This window comes from Dermacentor albipictus, chromosome 5 (genome assembly GCF_038994185.2).
Source record: "Dermacentor albipictus isolate Rhodes 1998 colony chromosome 5, USDA_Dalb.pri_finalv2, whole genome shotgun sequence".
Classification (NCBI taxonomy): domain Eukaryota; kingdom Metazoa; phylum Arthropoda; class Arachnida; order Ixodida; family Ixodidae; genus Dermacentor; species Dermacentor albipictus.
In genome coordinates, this window is record NC_091825.1 from 137794344 (window position 1) to 137818145 (window position 23802).

A 23802-nucleotide genomic window follows, 5' to 3' on the forward strand; every position below is an offset into this window, starting at 1 on the left:
CAGGCACCGCCCAGCAAAACTGAAGATCATGTTCTTTGAAACTGTCGCGGACTTCCTACTTCACAAGTCGAATCCACAAGTTTATCTTAACACAGTATTTTTTCTTTATTGTGCGTTTTGTTCAAGGTTCTCCTGAACAAGTGTAAGAGATATGTTTAATGACCTTCAGTGACCTGACACATTGGCGCCCTGGTGTTAAATTTTCAGTGTACCTTTGATTCGAGCTGTCGATTAATTCGGCCGCGCTATGCAATTTCGCTTGCCTCATGGTTGGATCAGATGGTTGAGCTACCGCCCCGGAAAGGCGTCGTTCCAGAGTTCGAACCCAGACCAGGATGATTTTTTTTTTAATCTGCGAAGCTTTCTGTCTCAGAAACTCGTGGGGGGTTTCCTTTGTAGCTTCGTGCTACAGTCAACTAGATGTCAATTTCTCCCCGCCTCCCCTCCCTGTTCTATTACCATCATTTTCTAAATTAATTTTGGTATCTGCTTCCGAGAAGGTAAGGCAACAAGCTTATAGCAACTCGCATGGATGATATAATCTTGATTTCAACCTTGACAACGACGAAACGTAGATTTTGAGGCCTTCCGTACGGGGACCACGTTTGACAGAACCAACTGACAGTCACCAGAAGCGGCAAAGGTGTTTTCGCACCTGAACTTCTTTTTTAAATTGTGATAAAGCGGTCCTACTAGCGAGGTGTGACTTATATAGTTGCGTTTATTCTGGACTTTTACGCTTTGCTGCATCGTTTCGTGGAATTTCGCAGGGTTCAAAGTTTGGCTCCTACCTGCTTCTTGCGTTCACGTGCGGTCTGAGTGGCTTCTTGGTGGGAAAGTTGCCGGATACCAAGGAAGTCCATCTGCCCGAGTTGATCAAGCCCGAAGAGAACCTTTTCGAGTACGACGCGCAATATGAGGCTATCGTTGCGCGAAGTATATAGCAGTAAGCCTTGCTTTCAGAAATTTATACGGAGCGCAAGATTAAGGCTGAAGTTGAAAGCAGTCGAACACTATAAGGTGGATTTATTCACGGAATTCTTCCGCCAGACAACTTGACACAGGTAGAGAACTTCCGAGATATGTCGAAAATGCGTTCTGTGTGGTGGCGACTTACTCGAAACAGAAGAATCATGTTACTCACATTCGTACGAATCCAAGAGATAATAAAGCCAACGAAAGCAGAGAGGAAATTGCCTGTGGTTTTAACTGAAATGTAGAAATGTTAAAAGAAAGGGAAACGAACGTGGACACAAAAATAAAAGAAATGCAACTTGTAACAGGTCCAGTATGCGGCAAGTTTTTTGTTTAAGTTCTTTTGAGGGGCCATAGAATAAATACGTTACGTTTAGCGAGACTGAAAGATTAGGCTTCCATAATAACGAATCTCTCATTCGTAGCGATAACAGAGCTTTTCCGAGCAAGAAAATGAACAAAACTTAAAATCGGACTGGCACCACCTGTTTGTGGACTATGGTACCTCTCAGGTCACGTCAGCACTGGCTGATTCTCAGAGAGCGGTATAGACGGATGTCACGTGGATATTAGCTCAACTCGTCCGTGTTGGCGCGGGTTGTTGAAATTTAGGAACAGCAGGAGGATCTTCGCGGCAGTTTTCTATGCAACAATGTGGTATAGTGGCACAAAGGAAACGACGATAGACATCTTAGACGGATATTCTATTGATCTAGATAGAATTAATTTTCTTTTATTTAGTGTCTCTTTACCAGTACATGTTATTGATTTGCTCTGAAAGAACTAACAGGCAAAGATGCTGCCCCCCCCCCCCTTCCCGAAAAAAAAAGAAAAAAAGATATGAAGCCGCCCTAATTTTTCTTTGCAGCTTCTCCCCACTGCGACAGCATATTAGCAGGTCGCGTGGAGGCATGGGCCTGAGCCTTCATGACACAAGTTCCAACGGCTCGCTGCTCGTGCCAGCACTTCTCAAGGTACCGACCAGCAAGGTAAAAATGCTAGCATTCGCAACGGGACAAGTCTGCAATTAGTTGCTCCATTTGTCCTTAAAGTGGCACTAAAGCGAAAAAATTATTTGAGCCGTATTAGTAAATTATCCCTCTACAATACCCTCCAACCCTTCACCCCTCCCCCCAGAAAAAACACCCTCATTGTAAAAAGAAGCTATGTGCGCTAGAAAAAGAAAAAAAAACGAAAACGCCAGAACGAAAGTCAGGTAGCAACGCCGCCTTGAAGTTACCGTAGCATAGTCCAAATAGTTTAAGACCAGCGCTTAGATGAGATACTCAGACTTGACTAAATTTAGTAAAGATTGGCATATAGAAATCATGCCTAGGCGCCGCACTGAAGAGGACGTGTGCACACACAATGGAAAATAGTTTTCGGGCGCATGTGGTTAGGCTAAGGCGTGCTGGCTATCCAGCAGGCGTGCCACAGAAAGTGGTGCAAGGTCTGTTGACCGAATACGGGACGCCGAAAGAAAATCTAACAAAGCAGAAGTACTTTAACAATTTCGATAAGAGAAGCATAACAGTATACGTCCACACGTGCATAAGGTGTCACGTAATTTTAAAAATATATATATAGTTACTGGAAAGGCTTCACGTCTTCCTTTAGGGCTCCTAACAGGCTTCAGAATCCATGTTGACTGGTTAACCAATGAAAAAAGAGCCAGTAATACATGCGAGAAAAATCAAACACACAAAGTATGTAAAATGTCCTGCGGCCGTTGTTGCGTGAGCAAGACGGGTTGCTGTTATAAACCACCCTCTGAAGTAACAGGCAAACTCTTTGAAGCGTTTGACACGTAGCAATCTCGCGGTACATTGCAGCAAGTGCACGTGTCATCCTGATTTCGACAGGTGTCAGATTGTGCGAAACTACCGCGAACAACGCGCCCGCGAAGTATTTAAAGCCTATTTGATGCGCAAGAAATAGAGACCAGGGTGTCAGCGCGCCATCACTGTTGCTGCACACACACACAAAAAAAGGAAATATTGTATTTATCGCTATAGGTCTCATCATTGTTCCCAACTCCTTTTTCCTTTCTTTGTTGTTTATTGCGAATGCATAACGTTCGAAGCAAGAAGCAAGAAGCTCGTATGGCTGCTGGTCAGCGAGATGCGTGTGTCGTTCCTTTATGTGCGTGTCGTCTAAGCGCTGGTCTTCCAGAACTTGAACTGTGCTGCAGGAAACGGCCCCAAGTGTCTGCCTTACTGAAGTTCACGTACCAGTTCGCCGAGAGGTCAGTTGGATACGAACGACGTCTGCTCGGGCCTATAGTTAATTTTTCGGTTGATGAAGACGCAGTAAACTGCATTTAAAAAGAGCTTAAGGCTGAACTTAGCACATTTTAGTGACATTTACTTAGTCCTAGGAGCCCAACTACGAGAGAAAGATACGCTAAAATTATTGACGCCACAATCGCTATATCTTATGAGCAATAAAAATCGGGCTCCTCGGTTAACCCCCTATCTTCTCGTTCTAGACGTCACAATGACATTTAGGCCATTAGTCAGTTAGAGTGACACTAAAAAGCAACGCTAACTTTGCTTAATTTGATGAAGTCTTTCGTTTTCTACCCAATTTGCATTTAGTTGGCGAAAAACAAAAGCGTTCAATACTAGCGGAAAAGTGCGTGTCCGTGTACACCGGGACTGGTGCCTTCCCAAATTTCCCACATTACCTTGCTTTTATAGCCGACTTCTCCAATCGCCCGCTCGCCAGGCCGAAAGTACCCGAGTCGGGTCGTGTCAAAAGCGGCACACCTCGACTCGGCCCACCGTCAAAGTTCAGTCGAGCCGGCGCCCAAAAAGCTTGCAAGAGAACCTGCGGGTGTCGGGACCGCTACCGAGGCTCGGCCTTTCGGACCGGAGCTTTCCGTTTCCGAACGGTTCGCTGGAGGCGCCACACAATCCGCATCAGCGGGCGCCTCGGCAGCAACCGAAGACGGGAAACCCGCGGGACAACTTGCCGACGCCGCCGAACGGGACCGGCCCAACGCAGGGTCATCGAAAGGACAGGAAGCGGTGTCTCTTTCGGGGACCAGTGTCGACGCCGCGCAGTCGCCCTCCGAAATTTCGGGGCAGTGCCCTTCACCGTCAACTACCCTGGTGCACCCTGACGCCACCGCTCGTCCCAACGAGGGTCCTCACCTCGGAGTCCCCGAGGACCATCCCTCGCCGGTGAGGGACTCCATTCAGGCCGAGGTCGTTTCTCCTACGCTCCGCAGAGCGTACGCTGAGACGCGGAGCCCCCCGCCAGCCGTGGCCACAGGACCCTCCGGTGGTGTCATGCGCTGCTCGTCGCCCCCGCCATCTCCTCGTGCGAGGCTTCACAACTCGCCGCCAACAACGCCGAGGTTGGGCGTCGGCGGCGTGGCGTCGAGTGCTGAAGCCCCGACGGCTCCCGAGCGTCCGGGAGATCGAGACGAAGCCGGTGCTCGGGCGGTGCAGGCGACGTCGGCACGTACGGTCGCGCCCGAGAAGGCCGGTAAACTGCAGTCGCCGCGGCGTTCGGTGGAATGTGCAGGGAGTGGTGCGTCGGCAAGGTCAGAGGACGTCGACGAAAGGCTGGCTTCGCCACTCAGAAGAGACGTACAGCACGCTGCCAGCCCGAGGTTGAAGAGGAACAAGCTCTCGAAGCACCACCAGCCACGTGCAGATCGTGTTAAAGACCATCGCTAAAAAAAAATTAATTGCGCGCTTTTCGCGTTCATTTTTTGTTGGAGACCACTCCTGTGCAGAATGCGTGGTTGAGAACTTCCAGCTTGTACGCCTGGTGTGCAACTAGCACTTCGTATTTGTGACTTGCACCTTCAGGGAACGAGTGCGAGTATTTCGCCACGTGGTGGAGCAGAAATTCCTTTTTTGTTGCTTTCTTTGTTGCTTCCATCGGAAGTAATGCATCAACAGGTAAAACGTTTGGCGACCTGCTGAGTGCGTCTGAACTGCAACACGATGACGCTAGGCATTCCTCAAGCGTTCTTGATCCTTACGTTCTGCAGTTCTTGGCCGCTTTGTCGCCAATTAACGATTTTATCAATCCTGGCGGTCTGAATTGCGTGTTTCTTTTAATACTGTACGTACCATTATGCTGAAGCACATTGTGGTGGTGTTCTATGCGCAACGCTTTCTCGCGTGCTACACTTGTTGCAAAGCCTTCTTAAGTAATATAAAATGTTCATTGTGATCATGTTAGCTGAACGCAAAGCTAGCGATTTATTTGCTTTTGTTTTGTTTTTTCGTTATGTTCTAATTGATATGATTGACGAGTATTGAACCACAGCTCGTAGATCCACGGATCTCGCAAATTTTGGGATTTTACGTGCCAAAACCGCGATCTCATTATGAGGCACGCCGTAGTTGGGGCCTCCAGAAATTTGGACCGCCTAAGGTTCTTTAACGCGCCACTAAATCTAAGTACACGGGTGTTTTCGTATTGCGCCCCCATCGATATGCTGCCGCCGTGGCCGGGATTCGATCCCGGAACCTCGTACTGAGCAGCCCAACACCGTAGCCACTGAGCATCCATGGCGGCTCACGGATGTCTCTAAAGCGCTTGATTCGGCCCTCTGCGAAGTGAAAAGTAACAACGTGGCCGGCGCACATCAGCGTCTACATTGTCACGCGAGCGACATAATTTAGGATAATGGAAACACGCTGTGTATGTTGTGCTGTGCTTTACCTTGGCATTCCCCAGAATCGGTCCTCAACTCGAGCCTCTTCCTCGTATCGCTGAGAGAAGTACAGCGCCGCTCCTCGGCTTAAGAAAACTCGATGCTTGAGTGACTATGGCCTCTGAGATCGGACGATGCGCACGACCACGCGCCTTCTGAACTCGGAGGCCATGAATTGATCCATTCTCGGATAATCCTACGGCGAGAATTTGCGTAAGAAGCACCTCTTCCCACCAATGCATTAGGACTGGCGTCGAGTGCACCCGGTAGCAAAGACGATCAAGATGCCAGCCTGTGGAGAGTCTTGCAAAGTTTTTCTATCGATATTTCGAATGTCAGTCAACCATAAAAACTTTATTATCGCTACTGGGAGCGATGGGTTCTGCGACCCCGCCAGATGTCCATCAGTCAATGCTAAGGCGACCACTTGGGCTCGTGCTGTGACCGGGACTTGTATTTCCGGACCAGAGCTGGCCAGACGGGTCTCCCACTTTTGCTAGTGGAAGGAAACTCTTAGATCTAAGCGGATGCGTCGCATCATTTCCATTATGCTCTTGGGTAAGAAAGTTTCATGGATTGACGGCATTTGTGTTGAAATTACTGTATGGCGATTATTTGTTAATTTTCCAGTAAATCGCCGTAATCGCCATAATTGAATATCATTTTATCTTAGTCACGTCACGTCATATGTCGTCGTATACAGAATTGAATGCCGGTATAAAAAACATGTACTTAAGAAGACGCGATACTTGGACTGCGTGACTGCTGGAACTTTTGTGCACCATTCGCGAGGGTGGGGTCACCGATCTGGGGAATATTTGTATAAAATGAAATATTATTTTGGAATAATCCATCCATTTCTTGGCCAATCCCCCATCGTCGGTAGGAGCCACACGTGCCACAGGCTACAACAACAACAACAACAACAACAACAACAACAACAACAACAACAACAACAACAACAACAACAACAACAACAACAACAACAACAACAACAACAACAACAACAACAACAACAACAACAACAACAACAACAACAACAACAACAACAACAACAACAAGCGAGTGACTTTGTGACGGATTGCAGCTGCATTCGGCCCCCTCAGCAATCGCCTAGCGCTCACCGGTGGCGCGAACAGGGCCAGCCGCCTTGCGGTCTGTGTATCACGTTTCAATATGTTGCGCGCTGTGCAAGTTAATTATTGGTTGCTGGTTTACGGTCAGCATTGCTGGCGGAACGGGGCGCATCGAACGTTCCGTCAAACGTACTAATGTTTTAGTACATTTGTCTGTGTAGCAATGCACTTGTCACGCAAGCGTGTCGAAGTTATATCGAGTATGCCGGGTGTCCAACTGACCGCCCCTTAATATTGCTACGTCGCTACTGAAGTCTAAAGGAGAGAGACATCGCTGGAGCGAAGCGACGAAGAAGACCGTGTGATTCGGTGTGTCAGCCGAATTTGTTGAGAGCCTCTCACATCTTTGATTTTAATTCGTTAGCAAGGAGTGTCAGAGTGAAAAAAAAGTATGTGTTTGGAGTGTGGTAAGCCGGTCACGTGGTGGAGGTATATATATATATATATATATATATATATATATATATATATATATATATATATATATATATATATATATATATATATATATATATATATATATATACTACATTGCAGTTGTTCATGAGATCACTTTGACACATCCTGCCTCTTCGAGGAGCGAATCGTGCGCATATATATATATATATATATATGCGCACGATTCGCTCCTCGAAGAGGCAGGATGTGTCAAAGTGATCTCATGAACAACACTTTGCAATGTGGTTCAGGCGGTTTAGATCCTGGATTCGGGTCTTAAAAGAGGTGCGCCATAACGCAAACGTATCTCTCTCCCATTTACCACTAAATCGCCACTGAATGATTTTTAAACCTTTTTTCATCAGCCCATCACTGGACAGAACCGGCAAGAACAAGTCGGGTAAACAAATATGTGCTCCGTGACTGAAGGATATTTTTGTTATCGTTATTTCGTGTATCTCGTTCGTTCTAGATAAAGTGCTTTTTTTTTTTCAGCGCGACCGAGGCCATTACAAAGATTTCGTCCCGTCGCAAGCTGCGAGAATGCTCATTTCCAAATCCACCGCTCGTCAGTTGCTCCACTAATGAAGTGCAGGGATCCCGCTGAACGGATGGATACCGCAATTCCGTACGGACACGCCGGTGACTCGAGAGACAGCCGCAGCTGCTTCGCAAAAGCTGCGTGGGTCGCATAACGGCATGGCGCCCGGAACCTCCTGCATCTGATGTCAAAGTTGCTATAAAAAAAATCTCAGACAGCACACGACAAAAATGAAAAGAGGATTGATGCAGGTGGATCTACCCGGGCCCAGGCTTACGTATAGGGCCCGACTGTAGTACACGTGTGCGCACTTCTGAACCTGTGCAGTTGGTGCTCTCGGAGTTGGATCCGGCAATGGCTTCTACCTCGGCTGCAGGGTGTCGCGTTGGGAGCTCGGTCTTGTACGGGCTTGTCTGCGTCGTCGCATTTTCAGCTTGCGTTATTGGGCACGACCACGGACATTCACACAGCAGCGAGCCGTCGAAATCGGTTCGGTTTCGAGAAAGATGGGACGCCACCGATGTGGTCCGAGACGTAGAGTGAGTTGTTTCTTGAAATATGTTCGCATTTTTGTGGGATGTCTGTGCGCGAATAGAGCTTCGTTTCGTTTTTTTTTTAAATTCAGATGATTTGTGTTGAAAGAAAATTTGAAAAAAAAGAGAGAAACTTCTCTTATGTATGTCAACCCGAGCAACTGATACATCAAAGGCAGCGAAGCTGTGTAAGTGAGTCCTTACAACCGTCGGATGTACTAAGGGTCTTTTGGCCGTTCTTAGTGACGATTCATGACCGATGATACCTTCACGTTCTCACTGACGCCGTGGTCAATACGCTCCTTCGGGGTTTCGACAAAGGCTGCGTTGCTGGACCACGACGTTAGGCTTCACCGCCCAGCGGCCAGCGGACCTCCAACGTGGAGCTGCTAAAACGTGACGTGGAAAAAAATAATAATTAGCTGCTAAGAAGAAAAAAAGAGAACGCGCAAAGGAATTGTTTATTCGAGTGAAGTGTACGCAAGGCAATTTTCGTCTCATAACTTATTATAATTTTTGATAATTACGGCTCAAACCGGAAATTCGGCACTCCGACACAGGTTGCCTGCTGGGTGCTCTTCAATTGACATTCGATGCCGAGCATGCAACCGCATGCCGTCGGCGTACGAAAGCGGCTGCGGAAGGCACCTCAACAGCTTCACCGCAAAAAAAAAAAAAATGTAGGGCGGACAGTTCCTAATGGGGCTGATACTGGATCAATGTATTAGAAGAGTTGACAGTCACACAGTGGCTCCATGGCTGTCCATGGTTGCTTACGTCAGGCCTTTTGAAGGTTCGGAGCCCGATGACTCGAGTGTCGAGGCACGGCAAACCAGGCGTCTAGCCACTGCAGTATAGAGCCAGGAGTGCCAGATTCTCAATGAGAGTTCTTATCGATAAAGATTGCATGAATAGTATAGCGGTACTGCAAGTTTTTCGCAGTACTCGTACAGAACTGATGAAAATTACGTGGCAGTGCAGCATTCTCAGAAGTGCTACGGGGAACGTGAGGAGTTCCTAGGTGGCGCCGGGCAAGTTTAGATAGTGCAGCGAACACTTAAGGTGTTCTGGCGCAACGCACGGGCGAGAGTATATGGACTATGTACTGCAAACAAATGTAAAACTACGAAAATTTAAGTACTAATGTTTTTTTTCTGCATCTTGTGAAAGTCAGTTCAGTCAAATCTATCGATCCATCCGGCTTTAATACTCCCAAATTCAACCTTCACGTTATTCTACAGCGCCTGTCACAGTTCATTTGTTTATCTGAATTCGCACATAGTTAAGTACTGTGGCGTTCTCCTCCGTACTCTTGGGACAAAGGAACGACAACACAGTAGTGCAAACAATCACAATGGCATTTATTGCACCTTTCATAGATCAATGCCTGCTAGCCAGTGGCGTAGCCAGAAATTTTGTTCGGGGGGGGCTACGCCACTGGCCCCGTGTGTGTGTGTGTGTATATATATATATATATATATATATATATATATATATATATATATATATATATATATATATATATATATATATATATATATATATACACACACATGGGGCCAGTTACGTAGCCACAAATTTTGTTGGAGGAAGCTTTAGCTCGGGTGCTCCTGTTTAAATACATGTAGAAGGGGAATTCGTTTTTCCCTGCAACCACTTCACCAAATTTGAGGAGGTTTGGTGCATTTAAAAGAAAAAGCTTAATTCTAGTGACTACTGGTTTCGAATTTTTCATTTAAGTGGTCAATTATTTATTAAAAATTGCCCAAATCGAAAATTTTCAGAAAACGAAACTATCAAGTTTCAAACTCCGTGACTCAACAATGAAAAATGATATCACAATTCTGTGAATTGCACCTAATAGTACATCTACAACGGACAAAATAGATATGTTACACATCAATCTCAAAAAAATTTAGTATTGTGGAAATACAGCTTGTGCAGAACCCTTGTACACAACGTAACCAATTCACGTAAGATACAAATTGACATTGCAAACTTGTCCAATTTGACTGTTATAATAGATGCCGTTTACAGAACCACAATGTCTGTTCTTCGTGCATAGCTATTAGTTTGTAAACGTCGTGCTTCTATTTCTTTTAAGCTTTCGAATTTTTCAAAATATTTTAAACAAAATTCAGGCCCTAAATCGAAGTTGTGTTTCCAACAGAACTAGGATTTAACTTTCTCTCTCAAATGCTACCAATTTCAATAAAAGCGATTAGCAGGATTATCTAAGAAAAGCGTTTCTGCGTTTTACGAGTATTTGAATAGTCCGCGTCGGATTGGGCCCGAGCTAAAGCTTTTTTTTAAACAATTAGTCAAGGGACCAAATCCATGAATAATAACTGCACTGTCATTGCCAGAGATGCTGTAAACGAATTATTGAACCCTACGCACAGTCAAAACAACAAAATGCGTATTTTTTCATAAAAGAATATACTCGTATGTGCCAAAAATTTGGCCCAAAATAACTGATATCAATTCTTCCATATTTTTGTCTATTTATTAAGTAAAGAAAATATCACATGAACTTTAGAACTATATCAGTTCGAAACCAGGAAAGCAGTGCATGCCGTTGATATGAAAAATTAAAAGGCAATGAACAGAACAAGTTGAGGACAAATATGTTAATGAAACTTTGTCATTCAAGAACCGCGCTTACGTTCTTGTATATATGCAATGGCCAGTGAAAAATCTCAATGACGCTGTAATTTGTTTTAATGTATTACGCAGGAGCAGCTGTCACCGGTCGTGTATCGTGAGTAATTGCACCGAAATTATAGTCACAACAGAGGGCACGTATAAAAAGCAGGAATTATGTAAGATATACGAGGGAAAGTCAAATGAATATGAGCCAACAACGGGGTACTTTATTTAAAAGTAGTCTTCATGAGAATTTAGACATTTCTCCCATTGACTAACGAGTCGCGTGATTCCCGTCTTATAAAACTCCTTGCGTTGCTGCTTCAAAAAGTCCGTATCTGGTTCCCTTGAGCTGTTTTTTTGGTTGCCCCAAAATGTAGAAGTCGCAAGGTGAGAGGTCTGAGCTGTATGGCGGATGCTGCAGCGTTTCCCACTTGAACTTTGCCAGTTTTGTATTAACCACATAAGCGACGTGGGGACAGGCATAGTCGTGGAACAAGATGACCCCATTCGTCAATTTTCCACGTTGTTCGTTCTTGATTGCGACACGCTGCCGTTCTGGCGTTTCACAATATCGGAAACAATTGATAGCCTCTCAAGATTTAGCAAATTCTATCAGTAATGGAACCTGACGGCCGAAAAAAAAGTCAACAACACCTTTCCAGTGGAAATGATGGCCTTTGCGTTCTTTGGGCGTGGTGAATTCGAATGTTTCCCCTGTAAGCTTTGCCGTCGTGTTTCAGGCTCGTAGTAGTGGCACCAAGGTTCGTCCCCGATCACAATTGCAAACAAGAGGTCGTCATCCTCACTGTGATACCTGATCAGATGAGTCAAGGCAGCGCGAAACTTCTCCGTCTTCTCGCGATGGATCAAAATCTTGGGGATCCATTGCGCACCAAAGAGCCGATAACCGAGAAGCTAATGAATTATGGCTTGAACCGAACCGTGACTGATGTTCAGACCGTCTGCCAGTTCATCGATGCTTATCCTCCGTTCTTGTTTCATCAGCTCATGAACCTTTGAAATTGTGTGGGGGGTGATTGCACGATGGTTTTGGCCCGGTCTTGGAATGCCTTTACAACGTCCCGTTTGCTCCAACGCTTCACAGTGGTCAATGAGATGCCGTGTTCAACGTAAACGGCAGCCACACGGCGATTAATTTCTGTTTTGGAAACACCTTTAGCTGTCAAAAACTCCGCGACACCGAGCTGTTCAACTTTTGAAGTGTCCATTATGTGACGCAACCATATTCAACCCAGTGTATGAGAGCATTAAAGAACATTTATCTTCACACCTGCGTGTCACTTTTGTAAATGAGACATGCCATTCTCCTACGCGCATGCCTCGCAGATAATGAACCGAACCATTATTGCGCGGTTAGGGTAAACACACTTTCATTTGACTCGCCCTCGTACATTAGAAATGCAAAGATACAGTGGGATATACAAATGCGAAAATACGGCTTGATAAAGGACAAAAAGTGTCACTGGAAACAAAGTTCACAGCATGTGTACACAAAACCTCGCAACAAGATATTTAAGTATACGTATAAGTCTCCGATGAGTCTATGTATGTAAGAAAAAGTAACTGTATATAATGCGTCAAACAAGGCAAATAAACATGTTGCACAATCATAGATTCACAGAATCCTAGATTCCGCCTCCATTCCATCCACTCCCCCCGATGTATTGCGCGCGACGGAAGGCGGCGCGCTTCCTGCCCGCTTTTTTCCTTTGAGCACACAAGGCTGAGCCACCATCGCAGGCTCACCCATTCCACCTCCCCTCCTACGCTTTCACTCGCACATACAGCATCACCATTGGACTTTATTCGAAACATGAGGGCGACGGCGACGGCAGGAATGCGCCTGGAGTGTCCATATAATTGCTTTCGTAATAATATAATAAACGTATCCGGCAACTGAAGCGTCCCGTCGCCCATTACTTTCCGCAAAAGAAGTATCAAAATCGAATTTTCGCCATGCGACAATTCGCTGCGCCGCAACAATGAATTTTTTTTCTGTAGGGCGGAGGCACCCAAATGAAAAAAAAAAAACGCATAGGAAAGTATGTTGGCCAGAATCGAATGCCTGCATCGAGCACCTAATGGGGCTACGAATTAATACCGAAGAAAACATGAGACGCTTGGCCCACTGAGAACCATACGCATACTGCTCAGTATCCTACCCCGGCGAAACAAGACTTTCCGGAAAGGTCCCGCTCAAGGAACGCGGTGCCATCCTTCGAGTCCCTACAGTGATGGCGGCGAGCGACCATTCTTTTTTTTTCTTGTCTGCTGGCCAGAAAGCTTCCAAAACTCTGTCAGGTGAAAATCCACTCGGCCAAAGCAAACCGAACGCCCACCGAAGTGCACCGCGTGGTGGTCGGGGCCATACGAGAAAAACATATGCGCTCTGGCTCGCTCTGGCAGAACGCGAGTAGGGTAGCGAGAAAAAAAAAATGAAGAGGCTCAATGTGTCCTCCGCGAATAAAAGTCAAAGTAGAAAAAATAGATAAGAACGTAGTTACTTTGGCTGGCTTTAGTGTCTTGACATGGATGTTGTGGCGTAGGTTAAAAAGAACATGTTGATATTTTTTATGTGACATGACGGAACAAATGAACCACCCCAACGCATCGTCTCATTGGACCTCGCTGCGTGCTATGTCAACTCGTCTGCTAGTGTGTTGATTTGGCTTGTCTCGTTGTGTGTTCCGATCTAAGACTTTAGAAAAGTCAGTGGGCCTTTGGCGTCAAATGTTTATAACAACATTAAACCCACAAAGTTCCGCAACAGAAAATTTAAAGCACAACTTTGGAAATGTCAATGCACGTTTCACATCAAGAGCTTATGAGATTTATACCAATAAAGTTTCGCAATTGATATCCATGCGCTCCATAGATTCCGTGGCCTCAGTGAGATGCCGCGGCGAGCCCGCTCACCATCAAAGCGCCCTTGAATCTTTGTGTTCGGATGGCACTGCTTGGCGTTATGTGACTGCCGGTGTATGGGCGTTGCCACGAAATCCAGCCCGAGTTCGCAATCTTCGCGGTTAAATGTCTTTTCGAGCGTCAAAAAGACATTCTAGACAAAATCCAGAGTGATTTCCGGCGCCGGGGGTCGCTTTGGTCGGCGGTGCATGGACAGCACGAAAAAATTTCGGGGGGGGCTCAAGCCCCATAAGCCCCCCCCCTGGCTACGCCCCTGCTGCTAGCCGAGTTGCTATACACAAAACATGCCGATGGGCGCGCGACAAATCTAGAAGCCCGACTCACCGCGACCGGATAGCGAGCGAATATGTTCGCCACATGCTGGATCCCAACGCCTGGTCGTTCGCGCGTACGGTCACGCGAACGGTGGCGCGTTCCAAGGCGGCCACGTGAGACGGTCTCGCAGAAGCATGGATCGGTGCACGCGCGGGACGTCCACCGCATTCGCCGGCCCGCCGCCCAAGGGCAAGCGTGTCCTCCCTTGCGCCCAAGTAACCCCACTGCAGCGCAACACTCGCGCCATCTCTCGCACTGCGCTTCAACCACTCCGACCGCCGCGAGCCCCGCGGCGAAGCCGCAGGGAGACGGGGGCTATGCGGGAAAACAAGATATCAGGGGACACGCGAGAGTCGCGCATCCCCACAGTACTTAACTGAACTTATTTTTCCTGCTTGCAGTAGAACTAATAAGGGGTCACGCTTTCAGCACGTGACCATGGGGTGTCACCGTGTATGTCAGAGACAACTTTTTTCCCCTGTGTAATCCAGAACAATAATTTGCTTTTGAAAGGTTTGGAAGTATTTCTACTGCCCTCGAGAGGCCAGTGAGACCAGTCGTTTTCCGACATAGACTATAATGCTGGGTTTCCTTTAATGTATTAGCTTAACTCGCACTATATGAAATTCGAGTGCTTACGAGCGCAAGAAGGCACCTTCACCACTTCTTTTTGTCTCCTGCTTTGCGTGCTAGAAGTGAAATTAAAGCCTCCAAAGTAAGCTGCCGATAATACGTGTTCCTACTCGCAATTAGATTGCGTATGCTTTAGCCTCGAGACGCTGTTGGCTCTGTTAACTTAAAAAAGGAAAAAAAAAACAGAGGGGCCGTGAGTGCATCGCAGGTATTTAATCGCGCAGGCACATAAAAGAGGACCTGGCCGCTCTTGTGGACCTGAAGAACACCGGAGAGCTGACGGAGGAGGAGATCACCTTTTATTTTTTCCGGTAAGCTTGCTCATCGGATGAGAATCGGTTCGTAAGACGCGGGTGAAACGTTAAAGGTCGACACAGATTGAACGGTGTTTAAGCATCGGGAGAAACATTTGCCAATCTTCCTCGCGGAATCCTTTCTTATATGCGCTTGCTGTTTGATGCTGTTTGATGCTGTTTGATGCTGTTTGATGAATGGATCGCCAACTGAAAACTAACTGGCATGCAAAACTTTAGTGCATTTCGCCGTAGGAGCCAAGAAATTACACAACTGTTTTGTGTATTTCACATGAGCTTCTTTCGAGCCAGCGCGCCCATTATAGAGAGTTTTAGATTAGGGTGACGCAAGCGTTGGCACGCCGTAGCACTTGGGGCCCCAAAGCTTGCGTCCCCATAATCTAAATTTCTCTAATGTCTTGCTGGGCTACGCGTTTCCGTGCGGATGATTGAGTAGGGAGAAAACTTGGGCCGGTTGTGATAGTAGCACAGCAAAAAGACTAAATTCAATTGTCTGCGCCACCGCTCTGACTCCTCTATCGTCTCTCGGGCAACTGTAACATCACAGAAGAAAATATCAGCAGGGACGCCGATCGACGAATAAATGATTGAAAAAACGAATAAACATTTCGCGATTGCCTGAACTTTTGTCCCTTCTTGCTACCACTATCATTAACGAAACAGTGTATTATTTGGCAACATTGACACAATGGTGGCTGCTGTCCCTTTCAGCATGCACGACTTCGACGGGAACACGATGCTCGACGGCATTGAGTTATTGTCCGCTATGCAACATACTTTCGACCACGGCTTCGCGCCAGCTGGCTTGGGACAGCAGAGTTTTGACGATATGATTAGTGAGTACTTGGTCTGTGCTTCTCTTTAATAACTGTAGTGCTATAAAAGACCGCGTTTGTCAACTTGCACTTGTGTCAAGTCACCGTTTACTTAACCATATGGAATAGTATGGTAGGCCTTCAGATAGTCTAATACCTCCAGCTACCACTAAACTCTTTTCCTTTCTGTCTTACAGACTTCACTTTTGGGAGGCCAGATTGACGCCTCCAAGGTCGATTATATTACGTAACTTTTTCCGTCATCGATTTACAACCTCACTTCCTAGCCACAAGTTTCATGTTTCTGTGCCAGTGTGCAAATATCACAAGATCAGTGGCGTAGCAACAGGGGGGGCCGGGGGGCTGTGGGCCCCGGGTGCACGGGGCCAGGAGGAGGGCGGGGGGGGGGGGGGAGGGGTGTCATATACGTCTGAAGACACCCGAAAATTGTCGATATCCTCGCCTTCCTCGACTACACCCAAGGGGGGGGGGGGTGACAGAAGAGCTAAGGGCCCCGGGTGCCAGACGACCTAGCTACGCCACTGCACAAGATGCCAGTAAACTTCCGTAAAGTGCCGAGTGATTTTAGGAGGCTTTTGATTTAAACTTTACATACTTTAAGGAGAGCTGCCTTACGATATTCTAGAGTAAGAAATTCCTCCGCGAGTTTGAGACTTTAAGAGATGCTTGTAAGGCGCGATAGTGGATGCAGTTTGTCTGAAGTGGTCGTATCAGGTTTTTTTAGCATACATATCAGGCGGTGCAAATTACACAAGTTTGGGCTCCGTCGCAACTATAACAAGTTTGTAACAACGAGAAGAAACGGGGCTAACCTAGGGACCCCTCAGTTAACCGCCTTTCTTCTCGTTCTTACATGACGAGGGTCTCGAATCTGGCAACATTGATGCCTTCAGGTAGCATGTGCAGGTTTATTGACCAGTTGCTTTCACCCAGAAATATCACGTAGTCGTGACGCCTGCGGCAGAAAGGATGTTCCACATCCGCCGCCAAGGTTTGTCAGTGGTGACGCTGGCTAACACTCCCAAGGTTAGTTATAGCAGTAAGAACATAAATACCCAAGAAAGTGGATGGGGAAACGGCGCCGCGGTAGCTCAATTGGTTAGAGCATCGCACACGTAATGCGAAGACGTGGGATGGTTCCCCACCTGCGGCAAGTTGTTTTTTCATCCACTTTCATTGCCATTAATTCATCATTTCTTTAATTCAATTAGTAAGTACAAGTAATTTCCACTATGTACGCCTTGGTGCCCTTGTTTGTTAGCTTCTCATAATAAGTTAGTAACAGTAAGAAATACGTATATGCTCGTTATGAATTTTCCGATTTATTTCATGCCATCTGCTGAACACTTTTTGAAAAACTCACGGCTCAAGTGACTTAAACATAAATAAATAAATAAATAAATAAATAAATAAATAAATAAATAAATAAATAAATAAGTGCACGTCTTTCTTTTTTCTTTCTATTTTTTCTTCAGAGCTGGTCGACGGAGCCTTGATGCTTGATGCAAACAACGATGGCTTTGTTTCCTATCCGGAGTTGAGAATAACACTTGACAAGAAGTAGAAGTTCATCGCGAAGTGTAGCGCTTCCAACGTTGAATACTGATAGTAATACTTAAAACCTGTACCTGTGCTACCTTCTGTGACAAATAAACGCTTACGTAATGTTAGAACACGAGGTATCAGTTTCTGAAGGACAGACGCTCCTCGTTCAAACAATGGGATCACTGCATTGGTACCAATCGCTTCGCTTCACAAAGAAGGTCTGTTTTCCTTTTTCAAATGCGAATTACTTTTGAGAACGTTGACCCTGCCATGAGGGAAGATGTGAGAACATGTGGCCTGGAGTTCGCGATAAATGATACTACTGCTTTCACAGACAGCTGTCTTAGTTCGCAAATGCTTCGCCACAGGTCAAGAGACGATTGAGGTTTGCGAATTGGACGTGTAGCAGGATGTCCTGTGTTCTTTGTTACCATATGGTACCTGTTTGCGCATGTCGTTACAATCATGCGCACTCTGGAGTTGGCTCCGATATGGAGAATTTTCTTAAGCGCTTTCAAAGAGCGTAGACTGAGAAGGAAGTAGTGGAAAGTATGATAACAGTGCATTGGGATACAGGCGAGGTAGACTCGCTAACATATATATATATATATATATATATATATATATATATATATATATATATATATATATATATATATATATATATATATATATATATATATATATATATATATATATATATATATATATATATATATATATAGCGAGCGAGAGAGAGAGAGAGAGCCGAAGGGATATATGGGAAGTTAGCCAGTTTAGAGACCGGCTGACCACCTTGTGTTGTGGTAAGAAGTAAAGGGATTAAAAGAGCGTAGAGTAAAACACGATATGAAATAAAAGAACGAAAACAAAACTGCCGATAATGCGCTACAGAGCGACAAATCTAGTCTATCGCGCAATTGTCGCTTGCGTTCGATGTCTCGAGTTTGCTCGGTGACGCGGTTAGCAGCGTCCGCCCGGCTTTGGCGCTATAGCGATTCTTCAAAATTGCTTCAAAATTAAATCTGTCCGTCCTTTCCTTTCTTCAAAATTGCTTCAAAATTAAATCTGTCCGTCCTTTCCTTTCCTCAAGGTCCACTAGACTGAAGATTGACGAGTTTTTGACCCACGAAATCCAGCTTGGTCCAAAGGGAACACCTCAGGGGGCGGTGATCTCCCCGACGCTGTTCAACATCTCCCTGATCAACCTGTCGAGGGCCTTGAACAAAATCCCCAACATTAACCACACGATCTACGCGGATGACATCACCATCTGGTGCTCCAGTGGATGTGAAGGGCAGGTCGAGGGTGCTTTGCAAGAGGCCATCGATGTGATGGAGCGGTATCTAATCCCCACCGGGCTAAGGTGCTCGCCCGCTAAATCCGAGCTCTTGCTCTACAAGAAGAGGCCCAGAGGCGGTTCACACCGATCCTGGAAGCCAGCAGCAGAGAGCCACATTACATTATTCACCGGTAAGGGCTCCCCAGTACCGCGGGTAGACACTATCAGGGTCCTAGGAATGTTTATCGAGTCGAACGGGGCCAATGGAGCCGCCCTCAAACGCATTTGTTCCAAGACCGAAAGCGCCCTCGGCCTGATCCGAAGAATCGCCAATAGGTACTGCGGAATCAAGGAAGACAATCTGATCCGGATTATCCACGCCTTCGTGCTCTGCCACCTCGCTTATTCAGGGGCTATGCACAATTGGCTCGTATCGGAGCGCAACAAGATCAACGCCTTAATCAGAAGAGTCTTCAAGCTTGCCGTCGGCCTTCCCATGCGAACGCACACAAAAGACCTTCTCAATTTGGGAATTCACAACACGTTCGAAGAAATCGTTGAAGCCCAAGAATTTTCCCAGTTTGTCAGACTCTCCGGTACCCCAACGGGCCGAGCCATACTTGGCAAGCTGGGACGTAACCCCATGGTCGTCAGTCTCGACGCTGTGAAGCTGCCCAGCGACGTAAGGTCCAAAATTTACATACACCGGATGCCACGAAATATGCATCCCACCTACAACGAAGGACGAAGGCGAGCCAGGGGTAAAGCTCTGCTCGCCAGTGCCCGCTTGAACAAGGACCGAACATGCTTCGTAGACGCTGCTTCCTACGTTCAAGAAGAGGCCTTCTCCTCAGTGGTCATCGACTGTGATGCTAAAATCCTTAGCTGCGCTACCGTCCGCACTTCTAATTCCAGCGTTGCAGAGCAAGTTGCTATTGCTCTTGCATTGACGGACAGTGTACATGACACGATTTATTCGGATTCTAAGGCCGCTGTCAGGGCCTTTCAGATGGGAATGGTGGCTCCCCAGGCCCTACGTATCATCCAAAGTGCCAAAGACATGAAACATCACTCTTTGGCCTGGTTCCCTGCGCACCTTGGGACCATTGAGGGTGCCTTGATCAACCCCAACGAGGAGGCGCACTCGGCTGCACGAGGTTTGACTGACCGTGCGCTGGGCAACGCGTCCTCTCCTGGGCGACCCGAGCCTCTCTGCTCGTACAACGAAATATGCAAATACAATTATCTGTCAAGAAGAGTCCTACCTGCGCCGCACTCCTCGCTGTGCAGGGCCCAGGTAGTCACTCTCAGACTACTGCAAACAAGCACTTACCCGAGCCCCGCAGCGCTACACACAATGTACCCCGACCGGTTCCCAAGCCCGGATTGCCCTCTGTGTGGTGACTATGCGGACTTCGAGCATGTCCTGTGGGGCTGCGCCTCTGCCGGTTCTCCTTTCACTCAAGAGGAAATGAAGAAGCTGATTAGGGCCCAGGATCAGACCTCTCAAACCCTGGCAGTCCAGAGGGCTCGCGACAGGGCCGTCAGGTTCCACCTGATGGTCCCCGAGTGGGCCTAGCCAGGTGGCGTGGCGTTTGCTTACGTCTCTAGTGGACAAAATAAAGTTATTTCACTCACTCACTCACTCACTCTGTCCGTCACGTAAGACAATGAATGGCTCATACCCCCGTAAGCGCGGCCTCCCGTTTACGACGACAGAAGGGAAGTTCTACGCTGGAATGACGAGCGACAACGGAGCCAGATGGGGAAGAAGACGGCGACGACGAACGCGGATTGATTGATTGATTGAAACTTTTATTAGAAGGGATGGCCCGTGGCCTAAGATAGGGGTGGGGGTTAAGTGAAAGGAAGGATGCCTGCCTTCGTCGCAAAGGAGCGGGAGCAGTGGCACGAGTGCGTTCACATGGTAGCACCGAGGGGCGCCAACGAGCCAGCTGTGCAAGAAGACGACGACGCTGGAGACATTGCTGATGATGACAGTTTTAGCCAAGTCCGACAACGACGGCACAGGGTCCACATAAGCAGCTTCGCTGTAAAAATAACTAGGCCCGAGTAGACATCATTAAAATGTATGTCGTCGTCACGTCGAGTTGGTGTGGGAATTTGAAGGGCGGCGTGAAAACCTCGTCTCTCTTTTTCTTTCAATGTTTGTTGTGGCTTGCCACGCCAACATTCAGGGTAAGTGTTCCGTTTTTATTGTAAAAGGGTAATTTGCTAATACAGCTGAACTGTTCTTTCTGTCTAAGCGTCCCTTTAAGAAGTGGTATCTATTTACTTGATCATTAAGTCTAAGGACTCGTGTGAGCATTGCAAGGAGGGTTACCGAGATGAAACGTAGTTAGAAGAAAACTTTAAGAAACACATTATATAACAGGTTAATCTATGACGGCACCAGATGCAATCCAAAGCATTAACTCAGAGTAAGAAGGCACTTCCAAATTTATATCTATATATATGCTTGTATCACTTAATTCAGGAATTGTTGAGACTAATGATGAGTTTCGGTACTTTTTCCTGAGCGCAAAGTGATCGCTACATCCTGCTAATGACCGAGAGGACAGTGAGTAAAATCTTTTTTTCCCAGTTTTAACCACTTACTGCTGTTTTCACCTCATAAATGGCATATGTCATATAGTGCGTTTCTGTGAACTGTAGGTTCTTAGCTGACATGCTCATAAGATAGGTGGGAGATTCTCGCTGTGCCGCCCCATTCTTCAGCGGCTTAACTGCCACGAAAATAAAGCCTGGCGATAAAAATGGCCAGGCTTAGCTTGGTTAAGCCCAGAATGCGTTGCATATTGCGCGAGTTGGGGCCCAGCTTTTCCTCCGGCTGTCGTGACGTCACGTCACGTGGTTGCGCTAAAGGTCAATGGTGGCTGCCCGGCCGCGCCCAAGGGCTGAACTGAGTGATTGCAATATGCAACGCATAAAAATAGAAGCAACTTAATAACAAACATAGCAAACTTAAAAGAGAATAGACCCACATATGAGACGCGCAGCAATGAACAATGGCTCATACCCTCAATGGTGGCTGCCCAGCCGCGCCCAAGGGCTGAACTGAGTGATTGCAATATGCAACGCATAAAAAGTGCCTGCAGACTACGGATTAACCATAAACTAGCGTTCGAGAGCTGCTCGCTTTCTGTGCAGCTCTGTTCGCTTTGTTTCTCAATCTCCAAAAAAAGAATTCTTAGCGATGAAGCGGGCTACATTTTGTAATGCGCTGGGTGGAACTCGGCACGGCTGTCAACACGCAAGGAGACACCAGCAACATTCTCGTTCTTGCGACTTCTCGTCCTGTCTTGTGCGCCCGGTGTTAGTAGCCGCACCTATAGTTTCACTCACCGAATTATGCAATAAATTTTTCTAAACTTTGGTCTGAAGACGTGTCACCTGACTCACTTCAGTTAGGATATTGCATTTTTCTTCTTTCGTTTTCTTTTACACTATGTTTTCGTCGTTATCGATGACCCGAGAAAGTTCCGAAGTAAAGACGCAACTATCCAAAACCATCGTAATACGCCTCGCATCGACAAGGTGATCACTACAAGCCTCACCGTGGCGGTTCTGAGATCAGTGCGAGTGCTCGAAGTGACCCAGAGAGGAGGCCCAATCAATGGCCGGGCCTGCCAACGCCACCGCTGTAGCAACAAAACTTGTGACGCAGAAACGGCGGCAAACACACTCCCTTAATTTTATGGGGAAAAAAAATCTTCGATCGCCGACGACACGTCGCTTCTTCGCGGCACGCATTGAACGCGCCGTGTGGAGAGGCGCTTCTCCTCTCCACCTTTCTTGGTACGGGTGGTGACACGTCTCCCTCTACTTTCATTCCCTACCCCCTGTGCAGCGCGGTTGAGGTGTCTTCTGCTGAGAGACAGTTACTGCGCTGCACTTTGCCCCATTCTTTCCTTCCCATCATCAAGAATCTCCTTCTCTCTCTCTCTCCGAGCTTCACGCGCTGTGGCTCGAGGGCCTGCATAGCGACGCAGCTCGCAACCCGAATACATAGGAGGTAAGGACAACCAGGTGAGAAACTTCGTCAGGTGTTGACGTCAGGCCTTTAATCTTCCAGTTTGCGAGCCATCTAACTCTAAAGAGATAGTGCTACTGCTGCAATAAGTTTGTCGTTTGGTGCCGAATGCTAGAACTGTGTCTTCTTCCACAGTGGTGAAGCAAAAGAAAATGCTAAAAAAAATTGGAGGGGTGGGGGAGCTCAAATGTGATCGGTACGTTCTTCGACGTTAGTAGTAACGCGGGCCTTCTGTGCAGATTAGAAGACGCTCCGCTTGTCGCTTGCTGTAATTATACTGAGCGCTAATTATTGCTCCATAATCGTCGGCCTACACTGCAGGACGAAAGCCAATATCCGAAACCTTGACTTACCTTTCATGCGTCCATTATCTCCACCTTATACTTTCAAATTTGCTGTTTCATCATTTCACCGAATAATCTGCCGACCTAGGCTATACTTATCTTTCCTTGAAGCAACATGCTGTTGAGATAACTTTACGCTTTTCTGCCTGTAAAATTTAGGCATTAAGTTTCCGAAAAGTCAAGCACCAGCCGCCAACTCTAACTAAGGCGAAGAAGTTCTCTGCTCTTCGCTTCTAGTCATCGGAACTACGATTACGGCAAAACTCTCAATATAATGCTGGGGGCTGAAGGGTGAGTGCAATCTCGGCAGTGAAGGATCAGCCGAGGACTTTATAAAAAGGTGGGAGCAGTCTCTGCATGCCATCTTTACTCGTTTTCTCGACTATGGCGAAATTCCACATATCCCGCATATGATACTGGAAATAAATGATGAGGGCAGTTAGTTTTCTTTGACATGAATACAGAATCAATTTTAAATGCTCAGCTCGTATCGCCAGTTTCCGTGCGTAATTTGAGCGACGACTGCACTATATGTCTAAAATCAAAGATGTGTTTACCAAACAGGTGGCATCAGTGGTATCTC

At 46.7% G+C, this 23802-nt stretch overlaps 1 protein-coding gene and 1 non-coding gene across 7 annotated transcripts in view; both read left to right on the forward strand.

Annotated features, from left to right (window-relative positions):
- Positions 1-17647, forward strand: part of LOC135909287 (solute carrier family 22 member 6-B-like) — a 59466-nt gene extending 41819 nt beyond the window's left edge. For 3 of the 6 annotated variants that reach the window (XM_065441217.1, XM_065441219.1, XM_065441216.1), the window contains 4 exons: positions 771-901; positions 1844-1964; positions 3167-3220; positions 3675-5024. In XM_065441217.1, the coding sequence (XP_065297289.1) occupies positions 771-901; positions 1844-1964; positions 3167-3220; positions 3675-4661 (1293 nt within the window). In that variant the 3' untranslated portion in view covers positions 4662-5024. Of the gene's footprint in view, positions 1-770; positions 902-1843; positions 1965-3166; positions 3221-3674; positions 5025-8095; positions 8308-15068; positions 15156-15869; positions 15995-17469 lie in introns of those variants that run through there. The other 3 variants (XM_065441220.1, XR_010566677.2, XM_065441218.1) reach the window with 3 other exon arrangements.
- TRNAT-CGU (transfer RNA threonine (anticodon CGU)) lies at positions 17075-17147 on the forward strand. Its single transcript has one exon. It is a non-coding gene; the product is annotated as a tRNA-Thr (tRNA).
- Positions 17648-23802: the final 6155 nt, after the last annotated feature.